The sequence below is a fragment of the Chiloscyllium plagiosum genome, chromosome 27, assembly GCF_004010195.1.
Source record: "Chiloscyllium plagiosum isolate BGI_BamShark_2017 chromosome 27, ASM401019v2, whole genome shotgun sequence".
NCBI classification, from domain to species: domain Eukaryota; kingdom Metazoa; phylum Chordata; class Chondrichthyes; order Orectolobiformes; family Hemiscylliidae; genus Chiloscyllium; species Chiloscyllium plagiosum.
The window spans coordinates 39,810,987-39,837,606 of NC_057736.1; the positions used below are offsets into that span (position 1 = coordinate 39,810,987).

The 26,620-nt window shown below is 42.0% G+C and overlaps 1 protein-coding gene across 3 annotated transcripts in view; it reads right to left on the bottom strand.

Moving 5' to 3' along the window:
* The window catches only part of LOC122563736 (ephrin type-A receptor 7-like), a 593,437-nt gene that overhangs the window by 20,106 nt on the left and 546,711 nt on the right, over positions 1-26,620 (bottom strand). For all 3 annotated transcript variants that reach the window (XM_043717892.1, XM_043717890.1, XM_043717893.1), the window contains 3 exons: positions 19,805-20,008; positions 14,745-14,894; positions 14,009-14,202 (listed from right to left, as the gene is read on the bottom strand). In XM_043717892.1, the coding sequence (XP_043573827.1) occupies positions 14,009-14,202; positions 14,745-14,894; positions 19,805-20,008 (548 nt within the window). The remainder of the gene's footprint in view (positions 1-14,008; positions 14,203-14,744; positions 14,895-19,804; positions 20,009-26,620) is intronic.

Sequence of the window (26,620 nt, forward strand, 5' to 3'; positions counted from 1 at the left end):
GAGGGTGGTGGTGGGGGAAGAGAGTGAAAGTGAAGGGAAGGGTTGAGGGAAGGAATGAGCAGTAGTGAGGAGTGAGGGGCTGACGAGAAAGAAATAAGTTGAAAAGTGTGGCACTGGAAAAGCTCAGCAGGTCAGGCAGCATCCGAGGAGCAGGAGAATCGACATTTCAGGCAAAAGTCCTTCATCATCACTCCTCGGATGCTGCCTGACCTGCTGTGCTTTTCCAGGGCCACACTTTTCGACTCTGATCTCCAGCATCTGCAGTCCTCACTTTCTCCATGACAAGAAATCAAAGGTGTAGACCTATTGTACCTGCTCCATCATTTAAAACGATGACTGATCCTGAGTTCCTGCTCACTCCCTGTACGCCTTCGTTCACTGTGAGACCAAAAATATGTCTATTTCAACCTTAAATACATTCACTGATACAGCCTCCACAACCCTTTGGTGTAGAGCATTCCACAGATTCACAGCTCTATGAGTGAAGTTATTTCTCCTTACCCCAGCCTGAAATGATATGGACACACATGCCCCTAGGTTTTAGATCGCCCGACCAGCCAGAACAACATCTCAGCACTGACACAGTCCAAGCCTCTTCAGAATTTTGTACGCCTCAATGAGATTGCCTCTCATTCTTTTAAACTCAGTTAAAAACAGCTGTTTGTGATATAGACAGAGAGAGAGACAGGCAGACAGACAGGGAGAGACAGAGAAAGAGAGATAGATTATATAGATGAGAGTGTGGGGGTGGGGGTTGTTTGCAGATGACTTGGTAGTTAACAGTATGAAAAATGGTCTTAGGTTACAGGATGTTCAGATAGATTGATCAGATGGGCAGATCAGTGGCAGATGGAATTTAACCCAAGTGTGAGGTCATGTGTTTTGGAGGAAATAAGACGAGGGAGTACTCAATGAATGGCAGAACACTAGGAAGCTCAAAAGAGCAGAGAGATCTTGGGGTGGTTGTCCACAGATTCCTGAAGACAGCAGGACAGGTTCACAGGGTAGTTAAGAAGGCATATGAGACATTTACCTTCAACAGTTGTGACACAGATTATATGTGTGGCGATGTTATACTGGAGCTGTATAAAACTTTAGGTAGGGCACAGCTGGAGCACTGCATGCAGTTCCAGTCAGTGAGTGAGTGAGTGAGTGAGTGAGTGAGTGAATGAATGATTTATTGTTACATATAAATTGAAGATACAGTGACAAGTGTTTTGTTGCCACAATTCAGCATCATTTTGAGTTACAATATGGATAAAAAGAAATTACTTAACTAAGAGTTTATCTTCTGTTCAGATTGGGATCACAAGCATGGCTTCAGGGCTTCTGCAAGGTGTTCCGGTCCTTGAGTCCCGCTCCAGGAACAACAATGATGACACCGATGCCCCAGGAGATCTCGGTTCTGCTGCTGCCACCACATCACTGCCACCAAGAGTTCAGGCTCCATGCCTACCACCACCAGGCATCTAGGCTCTGAACCCACCACTGCTGAGAATCTAGGCTCCAGGCCTAGCACCGCCAGGAGTCCAGGCTCTGGGCCTAGCACCACCAGGAGTCCAGGTTCTGGGCCTAGCACCGCCAGGAGTCTAGGCTCTGGGCCTAGCACCGCCAGGAGTCCAGGCTCTGGGCCTAGCACCGCCAGGAGTCCAGGCTCTGAGCCTAGCACCGCCAGGAGTCCAGGCTCTGGGCCTAGCACCGCCAGGAGTCCAGGCTCTGGGCCTAGCACCGCCAGGAGTCCAGGCTCTGGGTCTAGCATCGCCAGGAGTCCAGGCTCCAATCCCAGAACACTATCTATTGTGCCGGTGCCATCTTGAGGAAAGACAAGATGTGATTGTATTGGAGAGGGTGCAGAGGAGATTCACCGGGATGGTGCCTTTTAGGGTGGAGCATTTTACTTGTGAAAAGAAACTGTACAGGCTCAGGTTGTTTCCTTCGGAGCAGGGAAGGCTGAGGGAGGACCTGTTTGAGGTGTATAAGATTATGAGGGGCATGGGCAGTGTGCAAGGAACTGTTCCCCTTACATGAAATGTCACGAATAATTTTCAGATGAAGGGCAGGAGGCTCAGAGGAGATTTAAGGAAACCTTTTACCCTCAATGGGAATCTGGAATGTACAGCCTTTGAGGGCCGTAGAGGCAGGAAACGTCATAAATTTTAAAAATTATGTAGATGCGTGATTGAAATGTCATAACATTCAAAGCTATGGGCCAAGTGCTGGTAAGTGGGATGAGTATAGGTAGGTTGGCACAGCCTCAACAGGCTGAAGCGCTTCTTCTATGGCAATCACTCAACGACTCTTTATCACTCCATACAGTAGAAACCCAAGTTACACAGCCTTTCATTATAAGATTACCCCCTCATCCAAGGATTTGAGTGTGCCATCACTGTATCATTTCAAATGCAAGTAGATATCTTATCACAAATGTGGAGTTCAAAACAGCAGACAGCTTTCCAGACGTGGTCTCACTAAGGCCCTGTACAACTGTTGTTTAGATTTCATTATTTTTGTACTGCAAACTCCTTGCAATAAAGACCCAATTCAGAAACAAACTACCAACCAAACTTGTTTGGTTTACATGGAGTGCTGCTGTCATGATACTCCAGACCTCAGCATTCGCCCTGTCATACTCCACAGCAGAGTACTGTGTGCCTGTCTGACACAGATCATCACTCACATCTTGTTGACCTTCACTGAGTGCCACCATGTGGCTCCTACCTGGAACCTTCCACTCAACACCTCTCCCCGGCTTCCTGCCCTGACAAATGTCACTTTTCCCTCACATCCGCCAAGTGGTAAAATCCACAAGCTGGTCAAAAGCATTTGTGTTGCAACTCCATTACCCATTCCACAATGAGCTCATTGATCACAGTTATCTTCAATATGCAGCCAACAAATTGTAGCAATTTTCTGGTGGTTTATTGAGATTGTTAAGAAGGAAGCATTTAGATGTTGGCCAGATAAAGCAAGTGTACAACTGTGACAACTCGGGATGGTTCGTGGATAGCTGAGAACAAGCAGGTGTAGAGCGGTTTCACCTTGTGAAAGTTGTCAATGTATCTTGCTCTGTAGTCGAGGGCGAGGGGACTCTTCCACAAGTCTTCCTCCTCCTCTTCTGGTCCATTTTCCACTTGGAGAAGACAGCTCGGTGAGCACTAGCTGATGAAGACTACCCAATACGGACTGCTATATCCAAGGACTGTTGGAAGAGGATTGCTCGATGAGGGATACTCAATGAGTACTAGGCCCTATCCCTGAACAGTTGCTAATGTCACCTGTTTCTAGGGGTAGGTCACTTACTCAATGTCAATCAATTAAGAACAAGGAACAACATTGTGCAGGAGCAGTCCTTTTGGCCCTCCAAGTCTGCGCCAACACATTTTGTCCTTCCATCCTAAAACTGAATTCACATACAGGATCCGTATCCCTCTATTCCCTTCCTATCCATGTATTTGTCCAGGTCCTTCCTAAATGCTGCTATTGTGTCTGCTTCCACCACTTCCTCTGGTAGCATGTTCCAGGCACTCCCCACCCTTTGTATGAAAAACCTGCCTCACACATCTCCTTTTAACTTCCCCACAAGCAGCTTGAACCTGCATTCCCTAGTCATTGACCCTGCCACCTTCGGAAAAAGCCGCATACTTTCTACTCTACCCTTGCCATTCACAATCTATAAACTTCTGTCAGGTCCCCCCACAAACTCCTGCAATGAAAACAAATCCAAGTTATCCAACCTTGCTTCATAGCTAAAATCTCCTATACCTAGCAACATCCTGGTAAACCTTTTCTGCAGCCTCTCCAAAGCACCCACATCCTTCTCATAGTGTGGTGACCAGAACCATATGCAATATTCCAAGTGTGGCTTAACTAAAGTTCTATAAAGCTGCAGTATAACTTGTCTATCCTTAAACTCAATGTCCCTTCCAATGAAGGCAAGCATGCCATAGTTCTTTTTTACTACCTTACCCACCTACACAGTCACCTTCAGTAATCAGTGGACCTGCACACCCAGATCCCTCTGCATATCTATACTCCTAAGGGTTGTGCCATTCACTGTATAATTTCCACCTCTACTAGACTTTCCAAAATGCATCACCTCACATTTGTCCAATTGTTAAAATCCTTTTGATCAGTGACTATGGGACAACTACTCATGACATCAGATGACCATTTGTGGTGAAACGGTTAAAAATTATGTCCCAATACATGTGTGAATCATAATGTAACACATGTATTGGGCCAACCCACCGTTATCTTTCCTTCTCAGAACAAAACCTTCTTATTTTCAGAACCATTGCATTCATAAAATGGCATTGTTGCGCCCGGTAAACCTTTTGTTTATGCAATAGAAAGTGGGTTACTATTATGATTCAGTTAAAAGAGGTCTCATGCTACACAGGGATGTAGTAAAAGCATACAGTTTTAAAGGGGACCCTAATTACTCACAATCCATTCTCAATCCACCTACTGCCCGCCTTCCTTCTCTTTACCCCATTTGGAGCAAGCTTTTTGAGCAAGATCCAGCAACAGTCAGCCTTTGGATTTAGGAATGAGAAACAGGTTCCTGCTGACAAGCTCCATCTGAAAGGCGGCAGACTGTGAGAGTGCTCCTTGCTAAACAGATTCAGGACAGCCAGCCTCTAGCATTGGGTCCTCAGTACAAAGTCTTTATCCACCTGCCAACTGTTATTCCTGTCTGTTACCAAGAAATGTTAATTCTACAGACCAGTAAATTTAAACTCAGCAAATGAGGAGGCTAACACTTGGTTCTGGGATTTGCGATAACTAAATAATAATAATAATCCCCTTGCAATAAAGGCCAACATGACATTTGTCTTTTTTTTTAAAAAAATTGCAGGCTATATCAGCATGTTAACTTCAGCTTTTCTTGAATGGGCTCCCCCAAATCTCTGTGACCGGAGAGGGGAAACGAGGAGAGAGAAAGGCAAGAATGGAGAGAGAGGGGAAGAAGAGGGAGTATGGGTAAGGAGAGAGGAGAAATAAGATAGAGTGAAGAAAACAAGCAGATCTGGAAAGGTCAAGGTGAGAGTGTACAGTGTGTAGAAGGAAAGAGAGTAGGGGAAGATAGAGATTGATAGAGTCTCTATAGAGTAAGAATGATAGGGGCAAGGCAATGGAATACAGAGAGATGGGAAAGAAAGGCTAAGGAGAAAAAACACAGACAGAGAGATGGTGTAATGAAAATAAACAGGATAGAGACAGTTTTAGAGGCAGGGAGAGGGTGAGAAAAAAAGGAAGGTAACAGAATAACAGAACAGGAGGGTAAATAAAAATAAAATGAGAGAGGAAGATGTTGGGAACTGATTCTTGATGTGCCAGCTGCTTTGATAACGGAGTTTGTTAGTAATGATAGTTATTACAAATTTGAGATTGAATGTGGTAAGTTGTTCAAGAACACGCTCAATTACAGGGTTAATGTAAATAACAACGTCACCAGCTCATGGAGCATTTTGGGAAATGTCTTATGGGATCATGCCAACAGCAACATGTCTAATCACAGCAACACACAAACTGACAACTCTTGCAAAATTCCACACAAATGAGTAGTTATATTATTATAGCATGTTGTGATACACTGTAATCTTTAAAAATACAACCGTAAAATCTTAAAAAGAAATGGCTGCCAATTTTTTTAAAAAGTCACCTAACTTCACTTGGGGATTTAACTGTGATCAGACAGAATGAGGGACTGAATTAAATTTATCTTAAAAAGGGTCACAACCTACTTTTGAAATCCAAGGCAAACTTCCCCATGGGTCAATAACTCATTAACAAAGAATTCCATGCATGGAGCTGCAAACATCTCTTTTCTACCTCATCAAACCTGGAACAGTCAGAGGTGTTCAAGCTAACAGTTGGGACATTTAAAAATGTTAACTACCTCGTTTTTAAAAAAAGCAGTAAATTTGACAATGCTCCAGTCTTGGTGCATAATTTAATAATGTGAAAACATATTGGGGTAGCCACATTGAGTTTTGAACTATCTGAAGTCTGTCTGGGGGCTGCCATTTTGTGCACAGGCCTCAGTAGAGCATGCAATGACAGTATCAGGCCATAGCATTCAGTTTGAGCAGTTTAAGAGTTGGGTTTTCTGTTTGCCTCTGGAGTTACAGAGGAATCTGCTCAGAAATCCTGTCTGTTCTGCTGAAAAGGAGCCCTCAAATATAATTATATCAGGACCAGTAAGGAAAAGGGATCTTCACTTGTTCCCTAAGCCACTCTACCTAATGAATCCAGCTAATTAAGCAGACTTTTGACTATTCAGCTACAAAAGTAATCACAGCTGCTGAACATAGCTCTTCAACTTCAATCTGTCATCCAGCTAACCAACATTTCAGCTGCACCAGTATCTTAAGGAACTGAACTGAATTTCACCTGCATAAAAGTATTTTTATCCTAATCTGCATATAATCTTTGAATGTGCAAGTAACTTCATTGTATTTCACTCATTAACTTACAGTAGTATTTTGCAATTAACAAATTTTTTATTATATATATATATATGCCCGAAACGTCGATTCTCCTGTTCCCTGGATGCTGCCTGACCTGCTGCGCTTTTCCAGCAACACATTTCCGGCTCTGGTATTTTGCAATTAACAAATTTATTATTATTATATATATATATATATATATATATATACACACACACACACATATAAAACCTTACATTATGTAAAACTAAAACTTGCTTGTCATTCGTAAAATTACTCAAATTAAAACAGAGTTACAGAAATTCTTAGCACACAGACCACTTTAAGAAAACATGTCATGTAGCTGTGAAATTTGCAAAATAACTGTGCATCAACTAACAAAACCTACAATATTCCACAATGCATCTTGGGTTCATTATAATAAATGGTTCTTAAATATTTTGAAATGCCAATTGAAATAGCCAGCTCAATGGTGCCATGGTGTTGAGGCTATCATGTAGGAAAATACATAACTTGGTTTAGTCTGTTCAGCCCTTTGTCCAGCATGTTAGCAACAGATCTCTTTACATTGAAGAGTGATCAGTTGTGGATTGGTGCAGATCTGGTGATTTCAAATTTAGATTAGATTTGATTACTTACAGTGTTGAAACAGGCCCTTCGGCCCAAAAGTCCACACCGACCCACCGAAGTCCAACCCACCCATTCCCCTACATTTACCCATTTACCTAACACTATGGGCAATTTAGCATTGCCAATTCACCTGACCTGCACTTCTTTGGACTGTGGGAGGAAACCGGAGCACCCGGAGGAAACCCACACAGACACGGGGAGAATGTGCAAACTCGACACAGTTGCCTGAGTCGGGAATCGAACCCGGGTCTCTGGCGCTGTGAGGCAGCAGTGCTAACCACCGTGCCGCCCACTAAATTTTAAAACAATCTGAGAATCCCTACAAAGTGGAAACAGGCCATTTGGCCCATCCAGTTGCACTGACTTGCCAAAGAGCATTCCATACAGCGCCATCCTCATAGCTCAACATGAGGTTTTTAACCATGGCTAATCCACCTAGCCTGCAAAACTCTGGAAATTATGGGCAATTTAGCAGGGCCAATCCTCCGAACCTGCACATCTTTGGACTGTGAGTGGAAACTAGAGCACCCGGGTACAGGGAGAATGTGCAAACTCACAGAGACAGTTGCCCAAGGCTAGAATCGATCCTGGTCTCAGGCACTGTGAGACAGCAGTGCTAATTACTTAGCTGTCAATGCTGCTCTAATCCTTACAAATAAGCAAAATCAAGACCCTTCCACTGCGCTTTACATGCTGCATTCTATCTTCCCCACACCCAATCTGACTCCCAAATAACAGCACTGGGACGTTAATTGGCATAACAGTATCTTTATATCATGCCACATGATCTGTACTGTGATTTCATGTTCTATTACTGTTACTGTTATCAAATAACCATTGAATAGATGGAACATTTGGAAAGCATGGTTGCTAAAAGAGCTTAATAATAATGTCCTTCATTTCTTTGGTTTTGGTTTCCAATAGCCGATATTTGTTCATAAACTGGAAAAGGAATTCAGAAGGAACTATTCCTTCACTCTTGCTGTCACTGTGGGTGTTCGCACTCCCCAAGGATTGCAGCAGTTTAAGGAGGAAGCTCACAAAAGGCATTACGGCAATAAATTCTGACCCAGCCAGCACCTCCCACACTACAGAGGAACCTTAATTATCTGAAGAGATGGGCGGGTACTATTTCGTTCAGATAACTGATTATTCAGTGAATTGATTCAATGCTTCACCTCTGGGGCTCGGAGTTTTCGGAAGTTTCCTTTTTCTTCTCTCTACCTGCCTTGCTCCCTTTCTCGGTCTCCGGGTTTGATTCTGAGCAGACGCACACTTGTGTATCAGGATTTGGAGATGCCAGTGTTGGACTGGGGTATACAAAGTTAAAAATCACACAACACCAGGTTATAATCCAACAGGTTTAATTGGAAGCATTAGCTTTCAGAGTGCTGCTCCTTCATCAGGTGGTTGTGGAGGACACAATTGTAAGACACAGAATTTATCGCAAAAGTTTACAGTGAGATGTAACTGAAATTATATATTGAAAAATACATTGATTGTCTGTTGAGTCTTTCATCTGTCCGAATACCATGATAGTTTCACTTCTTTCATGTGTAAATCACAAAACGTTTTTTAAAAAAGTTGCATTCTCAGGTTAACTGTAACAATTGGTGTTAGCTAGACAATATGTTACAGTTACACATGCTCATACCAATTATTACAGTTAACCTGAGAATGCAACTTTTAAAAAAAAAGGTTTTGTGATTAACACATGGCCTCCACAATCACTTGATGAAGGAGCGGCGCTCCGAAAGCTAGTGTGCTTCCAATTAAACCTGCTGGACTATAACCGAGTGTTGTGTGATTCTTAACTTTGTGTGTCAGGGACCTGCAGGATTGTTGAAGTGTCCCGTCTCCGCCACACCCCCCCAATTAGTTCAATGGGATTGATGCAGCGAGCACTTGCTAAGTCCGTTGCCCATTCAGAAGACAATACAGCAGCACACCCCGTGCGAGCCCACTCCCACCACCCACCATCCACCCACACCCCTCTGGCCCCCCAACCCATCCCCCCCACCCCAGGGCATCCGGACTGGACACCAACAGTAAGACTGCTGCTGCCTTTGAGGTGAGTCTCCAAATAGTGCGCAAAACGTCTTACTACAACCTTTTGGCAAGTTCCACTTTTACCCTGTACAGGGCAATGTTGAGAGACTATCTAGGGAAGGGGTGTTTAGGGTACAACTCTGTGTAGAACCCCAGGGAAAGTGTGGGGAGAGAGAGAGCGCGGGCAGTCAGTCATTTGGAGACGGTGCCTGGGCTCCCATCGATGTCCAGGACTGTTCTCAGCAGCATTTCAGTAAGCTGGGTTCATTTTTAATCCTTGTAAACAAAAAATGTAATCAGTGTTGGAAATACCTCTTTGATGTAATGTTTCTATTGGGACCTTGAGATCTCCTTCAGATAATCTGAAATTCAGATAATTGACATTCGGATAATCGAGATTCCTCTATACTTTGAAAGAATAAAAGAAAATACAGAGTGGATAGAAGGTGGAACTTATTTCCATATGAAGCAGCTGAGGTGAACAGCAGAGATGCCTTTAATAGCAAGCTGATCAAACATATGAAGAAACAAGCAATGGGAGGTTACAAGATGGAGGTTGATACTCATTGTATTAGAACGGACATATTAGCATGGATAGAGGACTGGCTAATTATCAGGAGACAGAGATAAGATAAATGGGCCATATTCAGGTGGGCAACTTGTAACTCGTAGACCTGTCCTGAGGCCTCATTATTTATGACTTGAATAAAACCAAGTACATTGTTGCTAAATTTCAGGAGATAAAAATGTTAAAAAGTGATTTGTGAGGAGGATACAAATGGTCAGTAAAGGAATATACAAATGGTCAGTAAAGTGAGCAGACAAAATTTGGAAGATGGGAAAATGTTAGGCTGTCCACTTTGGCAGAAAGAATGGAAAAGCAGAGTATTATTTCAATGGGAGAGACATGGAATGCTGTCACACAAAGGGATCTGGGAGTCTATGCATGTAAGTCACAAAACATTAGTACACAGATGCAGCAAGTAGTTAGAATGTTGGCCTTTATGCAAATGAGTTGCATTATTAAAGTAATAATAATGATTTGACTATTCAGGGTATTGGTGAAACTGAATCTGGAGTATTGTGTATAGTTTTGGTCAGCAAACCTAGGGAGGGTCATGTTTGCATGGGAAGCCATTCGGGGAGGTTTACTCGATCGGAGATTAAATGGTTGTTTTTCAGAAAGGTGTGGGAAAGTTTGTCCCATAGTTATTAGAGCTCAGAAGAATGTGTTACAGACCAGGTGAGACCCCCTTAAAATATTTTAAGAAGGTAGACTAGACCCTAACTTTTCCTTATTTTAAAGGCAGATGTGAGTGGGTGCTCCAGGTATGATGCAGCTGATCAAACTACCCAGCTTTAAGCAAAACAGAATTTATTTAAACACTACAGTTGAAAAATGAACAAAAGAAAATGGTATATGCCCTCTTCACTATCCTATCTACCCACAACTCCACTTTCAAGGAGCTATGAACCTGCACTCCAAGGTCTCTTTGTTCAGCAACACTCCCGAGGACCTTAACATTCAGTGGAAAGTCATGCTAAAATTTGCTTTCCCAAAATGCAGCACCTCGCATTTATTTGAATTAAACTGCATCTGTCACATCTCATTCCATTAGCCAATCTGATCAAGATCCTGTTGTCAACTGAGGTAACCTTCCTCGCTGTCCAATATAGATGTCATCTGCAAACATACTAACTGTACCTCTTATGCTCACATCCAAATTATATATGTAAATGAGGAAAGGTAGTGGACCCAGCACTGATCCTTGTGGCACTCCACTGGTCACAGGCCTCCAGTCTGAAAAACAACCCTCCACCACCACCCTCTGTCTTCTACCTTTGAGCCAGTTCTGTATTCAAATGGCTAGTTCTCCCTGTATTCCGTGAGATCTAACCTTGCTAACCAGTCTCCCATGGGGAATCTTGTCGAACGCCTTACTGAAGTCCATATAGATCACATCTACCTCTCTTCCCTCATTAATCCTCTTTGTTATTTCTTCAAAAAACTCAATCAAGTTTGTGAGACGTGATTTCCCATGCACAAAGCCATATTGACTATCCCTAATCCGTCCTTGTTTTTCCGAATACATGGACATCCTGTCCCTCAGGATTCCCTCCAACAACTTGCCCACCATCGATATCAGACTCACTGGTTTATAGTTCCCTGACTTGTCCTTACCGCCCTTCTTAAACAGTGGCACCACGTTTGCCAACCTCCAGTCTTCCGGCACCTCACCTGCGACAATTGATACAAATATCTCAGCAAGAGGCCCAGCAATCACTTCCCACAAAGTTCTAGGGTACACCTGATAGGGTCGTAAGGGGCAGAGGTACTTAAGTGTCCAGTTTAACAATGGCAAGGGAGTTGCCAGTTCTCCCAGTTCAGGTTTTTTTCTAGTTTGGTTTAGCTACAGCAGTCACAAGATGCTGAAGTCCAGGGAAGGAAGGCAAACTTCAGCGAATGTTTCCTGACTGACTTTCTCTCTGAAATCTCTTTGGATGTTGTTCCCTCCTGTCCGTAAGAATCTGTGTTTGAAGTATCCTTTTTGCCAAGGGGTGTGTTTATAGGATGTCACTGGATTGGAACAGCTCCTTAGTTAAGTATCAGGTCAATTTAAGTTTTCTAATAGTTAAATTATTCTAAAATCAATCTAGTCCCATTTGTCAGCATTTGGCCTACATCTCTCTCAACCCTTCCTATTTATATTCCCATCCAGATGCCTTTTAAATGTTGTAATTGTACCAACCTCCACCATTTCCTCTGGCAGCTCATTCCATCCACATACCACCCTCTGTGTGAAAATGCTGTCTCTTAGCTCCCTTTTAAATCTTTCCCCTCTCACCTTAAACCCAAGCCCTCTAGGTCTGGACTCCCACACCCTGGAGAAAAGACTTGGGTTACTCACCCTATCCATGCCCCTCATGATTTTATAGACCTCTATAAGGTCATCCCTCAACCTCTGATGCTCCAGGGAAAATAGTCCCAGCCTATTCAAGCTTCTCCCTGTAGCTTAAACCCTCCAAACCTGCAACATTTTTTGAGAACCCTTTCTGCACTTTTTCAAGTTTAGCAACATTTTTCCTATAGCAGGGAGACCATACTTGTATGCAGTATTCCAAAAGTGGCCTCACAAATGTCCTGTGCACAAAGGAGAAGGAGGATCAATGCTCTGAGAGCTTTGGAATTCTCTTCCACAGTTGGTGGTGGTGGCTGGGTCAATGTATATATATTCAAGGATGAGTTAGACAGACTTTCAACCTATAAGGGAGTGAAGCGTTATGGGGAAGGTAGAAAAGTGAGGTGATAGTCACATCAGATCAGCACAATCCTATTAAACGTTACTCTGGCTCAAGGAGCCAAATGGCCCATCTATGGTTCTGATGTTGTTTTAATAATTGTGTGTCTCACAACCATAAGCTCTTCAGTAACTACATCACCAGTGAAATCAGATTATTAGAGGCATTAATGGCTATCATGTCACCATGGTGATGGGAGGGTAAAATGCACAACTAATTGTCCTATTTTATATCATCACAACATTATTTCTTGCATTTGTCATGTATGGCGTATCTCTTGAGCCGTGAAGTCAATTTCCTTTCCTCATTAGTTTAAGTGTTTAAATCTAATTGGTGAATAATGGAAGAAGAAAATAAACAATCAAGGTTTTCTAACGTTTTGTCCCTGGTACAATTTGCTCCCTAATTACATTCCATCAACAACAAAATTCTACTCAACTGTAAAAACAAAACTCACACCATTTGAATTTCTCATTCATCACTCAAGACAGAAGGCAAGGAATGAAGGGGAGACACAGGAAGGAGACAGCAAGAGAAAGCCACTTGGTGGTGAAGGAGGAGTGGGGAGATACCCAGCTGAGAGTCAGGGCTGGCCCCTCACTGCTCCTTCAGGGATTGGGAGGGAGATTTAGCGTTTGCTATGCACAGTGACCAATCTGATCAGACATGAACTATAGTGCAAGAAATCCACAAGCCTGAATCCGTTACAGAATTGAAGTTGTTTCCACTGATTAACATTATATTTGACCCACCTGCTCACAACGGGTGAGATGTCTGACATGAAAATATTCTTTCATGAATGGCAATCATTATAAAATATTGTCATATCAGGGCTAGGTGCAAGTGCAAGTGTTAGAGGAGATATTCATTGAAACACGCACAGATCATGCAGTGCATGGATTCAAGTCAAGCTAAAAATCCCTTGAGCTTCTTCATTAATGTGATTTAAAAGCATTCTTCAGAGGAACAGTTCTGCACTGTCCCTTTCTCAGACTAGATAGCCTTGTGATTTATAGGAATGAGGCTGTGGTAGGTCTAATGATTTCTGTTAAGCATTGAGACATTTGATGCTTTTTAAACTTGCATTTATAAGGTACTGTTTCGAAACTGCCCAAAACACCATCTATATCCATTCCACAGGAATTGATAAATAAAGGCTGCATTGCAACCCAGGTACCAAGGCCAGTAGAAGGATTTCAAGGATTAAGGAACACAGATGTACATTAAACAAAAATCTCTTAAATTTATATGTTTCACACAAGAATGAAGTTGAATGAGGAATAGTGCATTGGTTCTAAAGTCATTTACATTTAACATATAGTTAACACATTACTACCGAAACAGATGTTACATCCATAAATATCAGGTTAGATGCTATCAAAACAGAGCAGATGGTAGATGATTAGGAAATCACAAGGGGACTTTAATGGTGAAATCTGCATGCACTGGTTCCATCATCTCTAGTAAAACAGTACATAAATAAAGCATTGTAAACTACCATATGACTATCCTAAGGTCCAAGTCCATCCGTTAGATACAAACGTAGGCCAAGCGCAAGGCTCAGATTGGGAGTTTACCTGACGCAGCCATTGGGAATGGTTTTCAGGCTTTCGGGATTGCGTCCCATCTTGTTAAGGATGCTCAGAATCTGTGCAAATTTGGGCCGATCATTGCGATCCTTCTGCCAACACTCCAGCATGAGCTGGTGGAGTCTGGACGGGCAGTTCATGGGAGCAGAGAGACGAAAACCTTCTTCAACCGCTTTAATGACCTGAAACGGCAAACACTTTAAGACAGAGGTCCCAGAGATTGTGAAAATTTACAATCAGCCACAGAGGGAGTTGAATCTGTGCCAAGCTACAAACACTTTCATTATTCTTTTGCTACTAAAATTAGATTAGATTAGATTAGATTACAATGTGGGAACAGGCCCTTCGGCCCAACAAGTCCACACCGACCCGCCGAAGCGAAACCCACTCATACCCCTACATTTACCCCTTACCTAACACTACAGGCAATTTAGTACGGCCAATTCACCTCTGTGCAGAATTCTCCAAGACAAAATTATGCATCTGAATATCCTCTAACAATAACATCCAATTGCTAACCATACAGTTAGCTGGAAGACGATTGTATCAGAAAATCTAATTACATTGCAAGCAATCAAATATGACATGCAGATCTGATACTAACAACAGAATACGTCAAACTGTCCTAATGGTGAAGTTAAACATTCACTCTTCTGCAGTTTGCTGAACCTTTGCTCAAAATTGAGTGATAATTACACATTTAGGATCCAACCACGCGACTTACATCTTGGTTAGACATGTCCCAGTAAGGTCGTTCTCCATAGGACATCACCTCCCACATGACTATCCCGAAACTCCAGACATCACTGGCTGTGCTGTATCTATGGTACTGGATGGTTTCTGGAGCAGCCCACAGGACAGAGGTTTTTCCACCCTGTTTCAGAAAGAATTGGCAGACAAGGCTCAATTTTGACACTGCTGGAATCTATCACCATAAAGCATACAGTAGGATCTACAGCAAGACACATCCTTTGAGCTTTTCTCTCTGTCTAGATAGAAGGAAAAGTAAATATACCACAACTGCACAGAGGGGATATTTATCCCATTTGTGACTTACTGAACTGGTGTCAAGTTTGAATACCTTTTAGTTTATCTTTGGTATGTTTGATGCTGATTTCTGCATTCAGCTTTGTGAGTCACTCCTCAGGAAGAACATATGGGCTTTCAAGGGGCACAGTACAGATTCACCAGCATGACTCTGGAACTCATAAGGCTCAACTGTGAGAACAAATGCATTGATGTGAAGACAGAGATTGACTGGTGAGCTAATTAAGATGAATAAGTTTGTCAAGGTCAATAGGATTAATTGCTGTTGGGTGGTGGCAAGAAAAAGAAGGCATTGACTTCAAGTTTGAGTTGAGGGGGTTCGGGGTGATATCAGGAAGCACTTCTTCACAAAAAGAGTAGTCATGTCAATTAAGAACACTTTCTACATTGAGATTAATTGACTGTTGTTTGGCTAGAATACTAAGGGTTATGGAAACAGACAGGTAGATGACATTAGTAGAAAGATCATTCAAAACGGAACTGAATGATAGAACAGGCCTGAGGCCTCCTCGTTTTTCTGTGCTCCTGAAAAAATTATATGATGAAAACGTCGAAACACAGGGAACGTAAAAGTTTGAAACAGAAGAAAAAGCACTTGCATTTCTGTGATCTCAGGATAGTCCCAATGTGATTTAAACCTATTGAAGGACTTTCTGAAGTGTAGTCATTGTAATGATGTAGAAAATGCAACATCTATTCACTTGCACAGCAAGGTCCTAGAAATTGGATTTAAGAGGTCATATTACAACTGTACAGGACATTGGTCAGGCCACTATTGGAATACTGCATGCAATTCTTGTCGCCCTGCTATAGAAAGGATGTTGTGAAACTTGAAAGGGTTCAGAAAAGATTTAATAGGCTGTTGCCAGAGGTTAACTATAAGGACAGACTGAATAGACTGGGGCTGTTTTTCCTGGAGCATTGGAGGGGTGGTCTTTATAGAGGTTTATAAAATCATGAGGTGCACAGATAAGGTAAATAGACAAAATCTTATCCCCAGGGTGGGGCAGTCCAGAACTAGAGAGCATAGGTTTATGGTGAGAGGAGAAAGATTTAAAAGTGATCTAAGGGGCAACTTTTGATGCAGAGGGTGGTGCGTGTACAGAATGAGCTGCCAGAGGAAGTGGTGAAGGCTGGTATAATTACAACATTTAAAAATCATCGGTTATGAGTACATGAATAGGAAAGGTTTAAGAGGGATATAGCCATAATGCTGGCAAATGGGTCTAGATTGATTTGTATGTTGGTCGGCATGAGCAAGTTGGATCAAAGGGTTTGTTTCTGTGCTGTGCATCTCTGTCACTCTACATAGCAATGTGATAATTATCAAATAATCCTATTTGTTTTTCCAAGTGATGCTAAATGCAATTAAACATTAAAATTAATTTAAAATTATGGGTTTCCCTTTCAGAACAGAGATGAAGATAATTTTTTTCCTCTGTCAGAGAGCTGTGTGAATTTTTAAACACTATCTCAGAAAGTGGTGGAGACAGAGTCATTGAATAATTTAGAAACAGAGGTAGACAGATCATTGCTAGGCAGGGGATTCGAGGGTTGTTAAGGGGGGATAGATGGGAATGTGGAATTTGAACCACAGACAGATCAGTTGGCGATCTTCCTGAACGGCAAAATAGTTTGAGGGGGTGAATGATCTACTTCAGATCCTAGTTTATCCTATTGGTCAGGAGACCTTCCCTGACCTTCTAGCACCATGCAATCCTCTCCATTCTTCCAGGAGAGTAGATGTGACAACATTTAAATGCCTCATCCAAAGGAAGGCATTTCATTGGTGCAGTATTCCCTGCATCTCTGAAAGTGCAGCACTCCATTAGCACTGCAGTGGAGTGTCAGTGCAGAGTTTTGCCCTCAAATCCTTGGAGCTTGGTTTCAATCCATAACCTACAAACTTGGGGAAAGCTGGCTCAAGAACATTACCCTCGCTAAAGACTGATGCTCATTCTGTCACTGTGGACACAAATAAAGGAGAATGATCAATGAGAATCATTGTCATGAGGGATGTTGTTTGTTTAAGCAGTCATTTTTATGGGTTTGTAAATTATACTGAAGAGTATTATAGATGTATGAGAATACTGTGGCAGACAAAATGCTTGCTTCATTAAGTGAGTTTGGAGAAAACGGGTTTCCAAATCCTTTTCTCGTGCCCTATCAGAACAGTATACAAGACACCACAGCAGAGATGATCACAGAATGAGCTTTAGTGTTACAATAAAGGTGACTAATTCATTAGTATAAACCACAAAGTTATTCAGAAACTGTAGGAAATTGGTTGCATGAAAACAGGTTACAATCTTAATAAAATTACTCGCTGTTCCTAGTTTAGAAATTCTGGATGTAAAACAGGAATTTCACTTTCAGCTACTCTGAAGAAATTAAGCTGCTGCCCACCTGACTTACAAGCACTGACTTGCTTTTCAGGACCTTGTTAAATAAAGGATTTCTCACCTAGATGCTCCTTCTGTCACAGAAATAATCTAAAGCTGGAATCTACAGCTGGCTGATTTCCTCAGGCTGAAATTTCCCAGCGATTGTAAATTGTAGGAGGAAAGGAGGGGCTTTTTTCATCCAGTAATTAATGAATTGCTGGATTACTCAGACATGATTTGTAAGAATGGCCTACAATGAAAAATTAGCAGCCAATCATCAGCCAAGTGGTCCTTTAATATTGCTTAAGTGGGTAATGAGCCATTAAATATTACGTGAAGCCTTAATCGAGCTGTGACATGTGCAATTTTTGGTGTGGTTATCTGAAAACCAACACAGAGAAAGCAGATATTAAAACAAAGCCTTTTATTAAAAGGTTTATGCCCTCTTCGTTCTAGAATGTTGATCTAATTGGATTTGATTTATTCTTGTCACATGTCCATAAGTACAGGGAAACATTTTGTTTGTGTGCAGTACAAGCAGATCATAACATACAAAGACCACAGGATGATTGAATAGAGTGAGGGATGCAAAGTTACCACTGCAAAGAAGGTGCACAAAAATCAAGATTAACATTAGATTTGAAATTTGAGAAGTACTTTTACAAGTCTAATAAAAGGAGTTTAGTATGTCTTTCATTATTGATCAGAATATTGAGTACAGGAGTTGGGAGGTCATGTTGTGGCCGGACAGGACATTGGTTAGGCCACCACTGGAATATTGCGTGCAATTCTGATCTCCTTCCTATCGGAAGGATATTGTGAAACTTGAAAGGGTTCATAAAAGATTTACAAGGATGTTGCCAGGGTTGGAGGATTTGAGCTATAGGGAGAGGTTGAACAGGCTGGGGCTGTTTTCCGTGGAGAGTTGGAGGCTGAGGGGTGACCTTATAGAGGTTTATAAAATCATGAGAGGCATGGATAGGATAAATAGACAAAGTCTTTTTCCTGGGGTGGGGGAGTCCAGAACTAGAGGACATAGGTTTAGGGTGAGAGGAGAAAGATAAGGGGCAACTTTCTCACACAGAGGGTGGTACATGTATGGAATGAGCTGCCAGAGGAAGTGGTGGAGGCTGGTACAATTGCAACATTTAAAAGGCATCTGGATGGGTATATGAATTGGAAGGGTTTGGGGGGATATGGGCCAAGTGCTGGCAAACGAGACCAGATTAAGTTGGGATATCTGGTCGGCATGGATGGGTTGGACCGAAGGGACTGTTTCCATGCTGTACATCTCTATGACTGTCTGACTCTGTGTCCAGTGGAAAAAGCCTGGGCAAAAGAGCTCCATTCTGGACTAAAATCATGAAGCAATTCTTTCTATACACAGGGCTGCAGAAATCTGCATTTCTCACCCAAAATGTGGTGGATCAGTGCTTCTCAAATCCTTTCCCACTACAAGCCCATTTTGAGGCTTGAAAATTGTCCTGAATGCAATATGAGTGTATGAGTACAGCTGTTCTACCTCCATTAGAGAGTTCCATGTTGCCTGCTGCTGTCTCAGAGTGACAACCTCAAATTTCAGCCTGTGACCTCACTGACAGTCCCCAATTCACTTTGGCAAGTCTTGTTGTAGTGCCAAGAGGTCAACTGAAATACCTGAAACTGACAAATCAAATTGTAATCTATAGCTTGAGCAAACACTGGCAAACCCAATAGATTTTTATTAAATATGATTAATGGGGATAGATCAATGGCGATAGAGGCCATTGGTTAGGAGAATCTTCTATGAAGGGACGTTCCCAGATTGGTGTAGTGCATCTTGTATATGATACACACTGCTGTCACTGTGCCATTGTGTAGAGGGAGAAAATTTTGAAAAGGGGTGCCAATCAAAGGGGAGAGAGAGGGGGAGAAAGAGATAGAAAGAAAAGAGAAAGAAAGAAAGGAGAAAGAGCAAAAAGTAGAATACAAAGAAAAATGAGGGAAAGTAAGGGGGACAGAGGGAAACAGGCCTAAAGCCGATTTTGTGGAAGGCAAATAATGAACAAGATTGCAAGGGAACAAAGGAGGCCTTCGAGTTAAGTTGCCCATTTTTTTCAAACTTTGAGTACAAAATTTGGATGCAACTAAAAGGATGAAGGAGGATTGAAGCAGCAAACAAAACAATCAAATGAACTTATATAAATTGCACGAAATGTTGCTATGCTGTTATGGAAGTTCTTTCTGTTACAATCGAGATGATGTAATGTGGTAATTTCAGATGGGGCCCAGTATTGATGTCTTTTTTTGATGCGAGGTTGCAATAAGACTTCAAGATGTCTTTAAGATGCTGTTTGATGTCTATTCCACTCACCATAGTTGTGAACACCGAGTCCACCTTCTCTTCATGTGCCTGCCGGAAGCCTGCCACTTTACACACTAGATTGTTGTTGACCAGGATTTTGTGGGCTGCCAGGATTTTGTGTACGTAGCCCATCTCGGAGAGGTACTTCATCCCAGACGCTATTCCACACAGCATGCCAATAAGCTGAATAACTGTGAACTGGCCCTCATGTTTCTGCAGAAATAACCCATCAATTTATCATTTTACTTGGATGGAAACAATCATTAATACAACAACAACAACAACATATAGTACGTCACAGTGAGCAGCTACATTCCATTTCTTCCAAATTGTTTTGGGCTTAAAATCATCTCCAGATTGTTGAGGGAGGCGGAGAAAGAAATTCATGGATTTTGTTGACAGAAAGGTCAGGTCAGGTCAGTTAAGGTTGTGTGTGTGTGTAGGCGGGTTTTGTACTTTTGTAAGAGTTAGAGTGGATTTCAATCCCTTTAACCTGTGCTGGGTAACAATGCAGGCTAGGGACTTGAGACTCTCCGAAGTATCCAACCTGAATTCAGAGTTGGCAGCTTTTTTTCAGATGGGAGGTGACTGACCATTGGAAGTTCAAACTGTCCATGTGATTCCTGGGGAACCAGTTCCTAGGGACTTCCAAATGGTTCCCTATTACACCTCTCACAGTATATTACCACAACGGCTGTTTAAGGTCTTGACCTAGGTGTTTGGATCCAGCCAAAAGATAAACAAAGTCCCTATATTGAGAGTGGCGCCTGCCCATCTCTTTCAGATATAGACCTGAATGACGCCTGAGATTAGCGGGAGGATTTTAATCCACCTCCTTACCGTTGACAGTCAGAAATTTTGAAATTCCTCCTTAGAATGACAAGACCACTGTGTGAAATTTTCCCTTCAACTTATATATAACCAACTCTCTCTCTCTTTCTAATGGACAGATATGTCTATAGGCCTTTGTGGCCAGTGATTAATTATTTTTACCTTTCACAAACTAAACATACAGTCTAGGCCTTTATAGTGATAGATACATTGTCGAAGCTTTCAAAAAAAAAATACAAGTCACCAATTGAGTTTCTTTCTGAGAATAGCTCACAGTAGATCGTCATTGTCCTGCCTAACGATCACACTTGTTTGGATAATAACAGTAATTTCTGTGCTTTTCCTGCTTTTTCTATTTTGGTTTTTGGGAAGAGAAGCTATTCTGGCAGTTGGGCAATGCGTCTTGTTAACCCACGGCTATACTGTTTTAGAGGAGAGATTTGACTCTCAACATAAATTCTGGCATAAATGTGTCTGCAAAAAGGAAAAACATGTAAATTTGTATTTTCATGGCTTGTTATTGAATCTATCGGGAGCATTTCACATACAATGATTTAATTTCAACCATTTCTAGGCAGTTATTTAACACATAGCAAGGTTCACAAACAACCTCACCTCCACATTTTAGTGACACAGGACACTTTCTTGCACATATATCCGTGCTTTTTTAAAAATAACTGCTGGATCAGACAACTGGAATTCTTATCATTTTGGCAGCAACTTCATCCCAAAACTACAGTGGTTCAGCGAGAAAACGCTGTGCAGAGCAACGAAGGGTAGACCATAAATGTGGCCTTGCTTTTAAAAAAGCTCACTTCCCAAGATCAAAGAACACAAATTACAGTGAGCTGATTGGCCACTAAAAATAGTTTGAGCGGCCAATGTGGGTGCAGACAAAAGCCAGCTCCCTGTTCTTTCTTTAATGGTGTCAGGAAACCTTAACTATATGCCTGAGCCACCAGAATGGACAAAAAGGAAGACAAGAGTTTATCAATCTCAGATTTAAAATGAGGTTGCACTATTAATATGCATGTGGAACATGGGTTCAAACATTAACTGTCTTTTGGGTGCAGCAGTGTTTCCCAATTCCACTCCTGAAAACTCTGCTCTCTATTTTAGTCCATCACTCCCCAACCTGAGAAAATAGCCTCTCGCAGTGTACCCTAACTCCTTAAAATTATTCAAATAAGAGAGAAATGGATATTTCAAAGAATATCAGATCAGCATGACCCTATCAGAGAACAACCTCAGTTATTCGACCATCAATTATCCGGATTTTGGATTATCTGATTGTTCAGATAATTGAAGTTGTTCTGTAAATTGTAGAGCACACTTGAGGGGCTGAATAGCCTATTGCTGTTCCAATCTTTTATGGTTTTATGATATATGTGAGCAAACCATTGAAAGTAGTTGGTCAGTTGGAAAAAGTCACTAGAAAGGAAGACAGGATCCCAGGTTTGATAAATCAGATAATAGAGTATGAAAATGAGATAAAGTTATGATAGGATTAATATCCCATTCCACAGAAGTGATTCTGGATGCAGGTTTGTTTGCTGAGCTGGAAGGTTTGTGTTCAGATGTTTCGTCACCGTAGTAGGTAGTATCTTCGGTGAGCCTTTGGATGAAGCACTGGTGGTGTAGCCCGCTTTCTTTTTATGTGTTTGAGTTTCCTTGGGTTAGTGATGTCATTTCATTTACTGTTCTTTTTCTCAGGGCGTGGTAAATGATCCAAGTCAATATGTTTGTTGATAGAGTTCCAATTGGAATGTCATGCTTCTAGGAATTCTCATGCACATCTCTGTTTGGCTTGTCCCAGGATGGATGTGTTGTCCCAGTCGAAGTGGTGTCCTTCCTTATCTGTAAGGATACTAGTGAGTGGGTGATGTCTTTCTGTGGCCAGCTGATATTCATTATTTCCTGGTGGCTGGTTTTCTGCCTGTTTGTCTAATATAGTGCTTGCTACAATTCCTGCAAGGTGTTTTGTAAATGACATTAGTTTTGCTTGCGGTCTGTATAGGGTCTTTTAATTTCATTAGCTGCTGTTTTAGTGTGTTGGTGGGTTTGTGGGCTACCGTGATGCCAAGGGGTCGAGTAGTCTAGCAGTCATTTCCGAGGTGTCTTTGATGTAGGGGAGAGTGGCTAGGGTTTCTGGATGTGTTTTGTTGCTCAGAAATTGACGGACTGTGTTCACTGGGTACCTGTTCTTTTTGAATACACTGTATAGATGGTTTTCCTCTGTTCTGCGTAGTTCCTCTATGCTGCAGTGTGTGGTGGCTCGTTAAAATAATGTTCTGATGCAGCTTCATTTGTGGGTGTTGGGATGACTGCTTCTGCAGTTCAATATTTGGTCCGTATGTGTTGTTTTTGTGAAGATGCTGGTTTGAAGTTCCCCATAGACTGTTCACTCGACTGTGATATCTAGGAATGGCAGTTTGTTGTTGTTTTCCTCCTCTTTAGTGAATTTTGGTGACAAAATATCTGAAAACGAGCCTTCCAGCTCAGCAAACAAACCTACATCCAGAACCTCAACCTGAGCTACAAATCTTCTCAAAATTCGCTAACAGCTATGGGCACAATATTCTAAAACAGGCTCGAAAATGGGAAACTGATGCCATTGGACAGAACACCACCTGCGAACAGCTGTACTTCCTGCACGAATGCCTAAAGAAACATGTACTACCTAAATATCTAAAATACAAACTTCCCCTTATCATCCCACTAGCCAAAAGAATAGCAGAGCAATATGGCCACAGACTGCTTAGAGAAATGATTAATGATGCCCACAATAGACTCCATAAATACAATCGGGAATTTTGCGCCAAAAGACTTTACTCACTAATGCAACAGACTATGAATGGACAGACACAGTACAAAAGACCATAGACATTAGACAGTGACAAACACAGAAAATGAAAAAAATAACTAGACCTGCAGCAAAAACTAGACAAGCTTATGCAAAATAACAACACTGACAAAACAGAAGCATGGGTAAAAAACCTATCTGACTGAACCTTAACAGACACTGAAGTAAGAGGATTAAATTACAACTTCCAGGATGTGGACAAGAAAGATTTCTTAACAGCATTAGAAACAAGACTGAAAGACAACCAACTCACAGAAGAAACCTAGCAAACCAGACAGACAGACAGCTGCACCAACATTAAGCAGGATAAAGGAAGGAAACACGCTCAATACACAGGAAAGAAAATTGTTATCCTGCAGACAAAGGACGCTTGACAGTCATTTTAAATCAAAGTGACTACATTGAGAAAGTGAACACACTACTTGCAGATACCAACACTTACCAACAAGTGGCGATAGACCCGACCCAACTAGAGAACCGAATCACAACCCTACTCAAAAATAAACCTCAGAAATCTGGAGAAATAAATAAGACTCACTTCCAAAAATGAAACCAGACAGATCCAACACACCACGCTTCTCTGGATTACCCAAACTTCACAAACCAGGAGCCCCCCTCAGACCCATAGTTTCGCTACTTGGAACACCAACTTACAGATTGGCCAAGCAGCTACACCAAAGACTAAAACACTTAGTGGAAGACTTACACCACTCCATCCAATCCACCCAAGAATTCCTGAAGACCATTAAAGACACCAAGATAGAAGAGGTCTCCTTTGATGTAACAGCTCTGTTCACATCCATCAACATCAACCTGACCAACGAAACACTGACTGCACTATTAGCAGAACCTAGGACACATACACCAAACATTACCAACTTCATCAGCAAGGACAATATCGTCAAGCTAGTGGACCTATGCCTTACCACCCACTTCACCTTAAACAACAAAACCTACAGACCAATGGAACCCCCATGGGATCTCCGATATCAGGGTTCTTAGCAGAGGCAGTAATGCAGAGACTCGAACAAACAGCTCTGCCAACCATCCAACCTAAGCTTTGGGTCTGCTTTGTCATCACTAAACTAGACAAATTAGAAGAAGCCTTCAAGATCATCAATAATACCCTCACTGGCATAAAATTCACTAAAGAGGAGGAAAACAACAACAAACTGCCATTCCTAGATGTTACAGTACAGCGAACAGCCAATGGGGAACTTCAAACCAGTGTCCACAGGAAAGTAACACATATGGATGAAATATTGAACTACAGAAGCAATCATTTCAACATCCACAAATTAAGCTCCATTAGAAAATTATTTCAAAGAGCCACCACACACTGCAGCACAGAGGAACTACGCAGAGCAGAGGAAAATCGCCTTGACAGTATATTCAAAAAGAACGGGCATCTAATAAACACAGTCCGCCGATTTCTCAGCAACAAACCCAAACAACCCAACAACCCAAAATATGTCCAGAAATCCCTAGCCACTCTCCCCTACATCAAAGACATCTCGGAAATGACTGCCAGACTACTCAGACCCCATGGCATCATGGTAGCCCACAAACCCACCAACACACTAAAACAGTAGCTAAAGAACTTGAAAGACCCTATACAGACAAGCAAAACTAATGTCATTTACAAAATACCTTGCAAGAACTGTAACAAACACTACATTGGACAAACAGGCAGAAAACTAGCGACCATGATACATGAACATCAACTAACCACAAAAAGATATGACCCACTCTCATTAGTATCCTTACATAAGGATGGGGAATGACACCACTTCGACTGGGACAACACATTCATCCTAGGACAAGCCAAACAGAGACATGCATGAGAATTCCTAGAAGCATGACATTCCAACTGGAACTCCATCAAAAAACACATTGACTTGGGATCCCATTTACCACGCCCTGAGAAAAAAAAAAGAACCGGAAATGACAATCATTATGGGAAATGGCATCGCCACAGGAAATGACATCATCAAACCAAGGAAAGCCAAACACCAGTGCTTCATCCTGAGGCTCACTGATGATGTTACCTAATATGGTGACGAAGCATCTGAAAACAAACCTTCCAGCTCAGTGAGCAAACCTACATCCAGAACCTCAACCTGAGCTATAAATCTTCTCAAAGCTCACTAACAGAAGTGATTAGCGGTGTTTTAATCTGAGGGAGAAGTTGAGAAGGAGAGTCCTTCATGTTAACCTCAGCCAGTGCAGGGATTGAATTCATGCTGTTGGCACCACACTGCTTCCCAAACCAGTCGTCCAGGCGCCTGAGCTAATCAGCCTTCAAACAAAGAATTCCTGTTGAATTGTTGTAAGATATCAGCTCCACCTCAATTGGGGTACTGTGTCCAAGTCTGGGTAACATGGAAGATGTAAAAGCTTTCGCCAAGTTATAGGAAAGATTAATAAGAATGGTTCAGAGGATGAGAGAGTTCAGTCATGAGTTAGTTTGAGAACTGAGGACTAAGTTCCTTTGAGAAGATTGCATGGAGATTTGATAGGATTGTTCAAAATCATGAAATGCAGAGAACCAGAGGATAAAAGTTTAAGATAAGGGCAGCATAGGAATGATCATAAATGGAATAAACAGCCTGAGAATGATAGAACATAGAACAATACAGCACAGAACAGGCCCTTTGGCCCACGATGTTGTGCCGAACATTTGTCCTAGCTTAAGCACCCATCCATGTACCTATCCAATTGCCGCTTAAAGGTCGCCAATGATTCTGACTCTGCCACTCCCACAGGCAGCACATTCCATGCCCCCACCACTCTCTGGGTAAAGAACCCACCCCTGACATCTCCCCTATACCTTCCACCCTTCACCTTAAATTTATGTCCCCTTGTAACACTCGGTTGTGCCCGGGGAAAAAGTTTCTGACTGTCTACTCTATCTATGCCTCTGATCATCTTATAAACCTCTACCAAGTCACCCCTCATCCTTCGCCGTTCCAACGAGAAAAGGCCGAGAACTCTCAACCTAGCCTCGTACGACTTCCTCTCCATTCCAGGCAACATCCTGGTAAACCTTCTCTGCACCCTCTCCAAAGCTTCCACATCTTTCCTAAAGTGAGGCAACCAGAACTGCACACAGTACTCCAACTGTGGCCTAA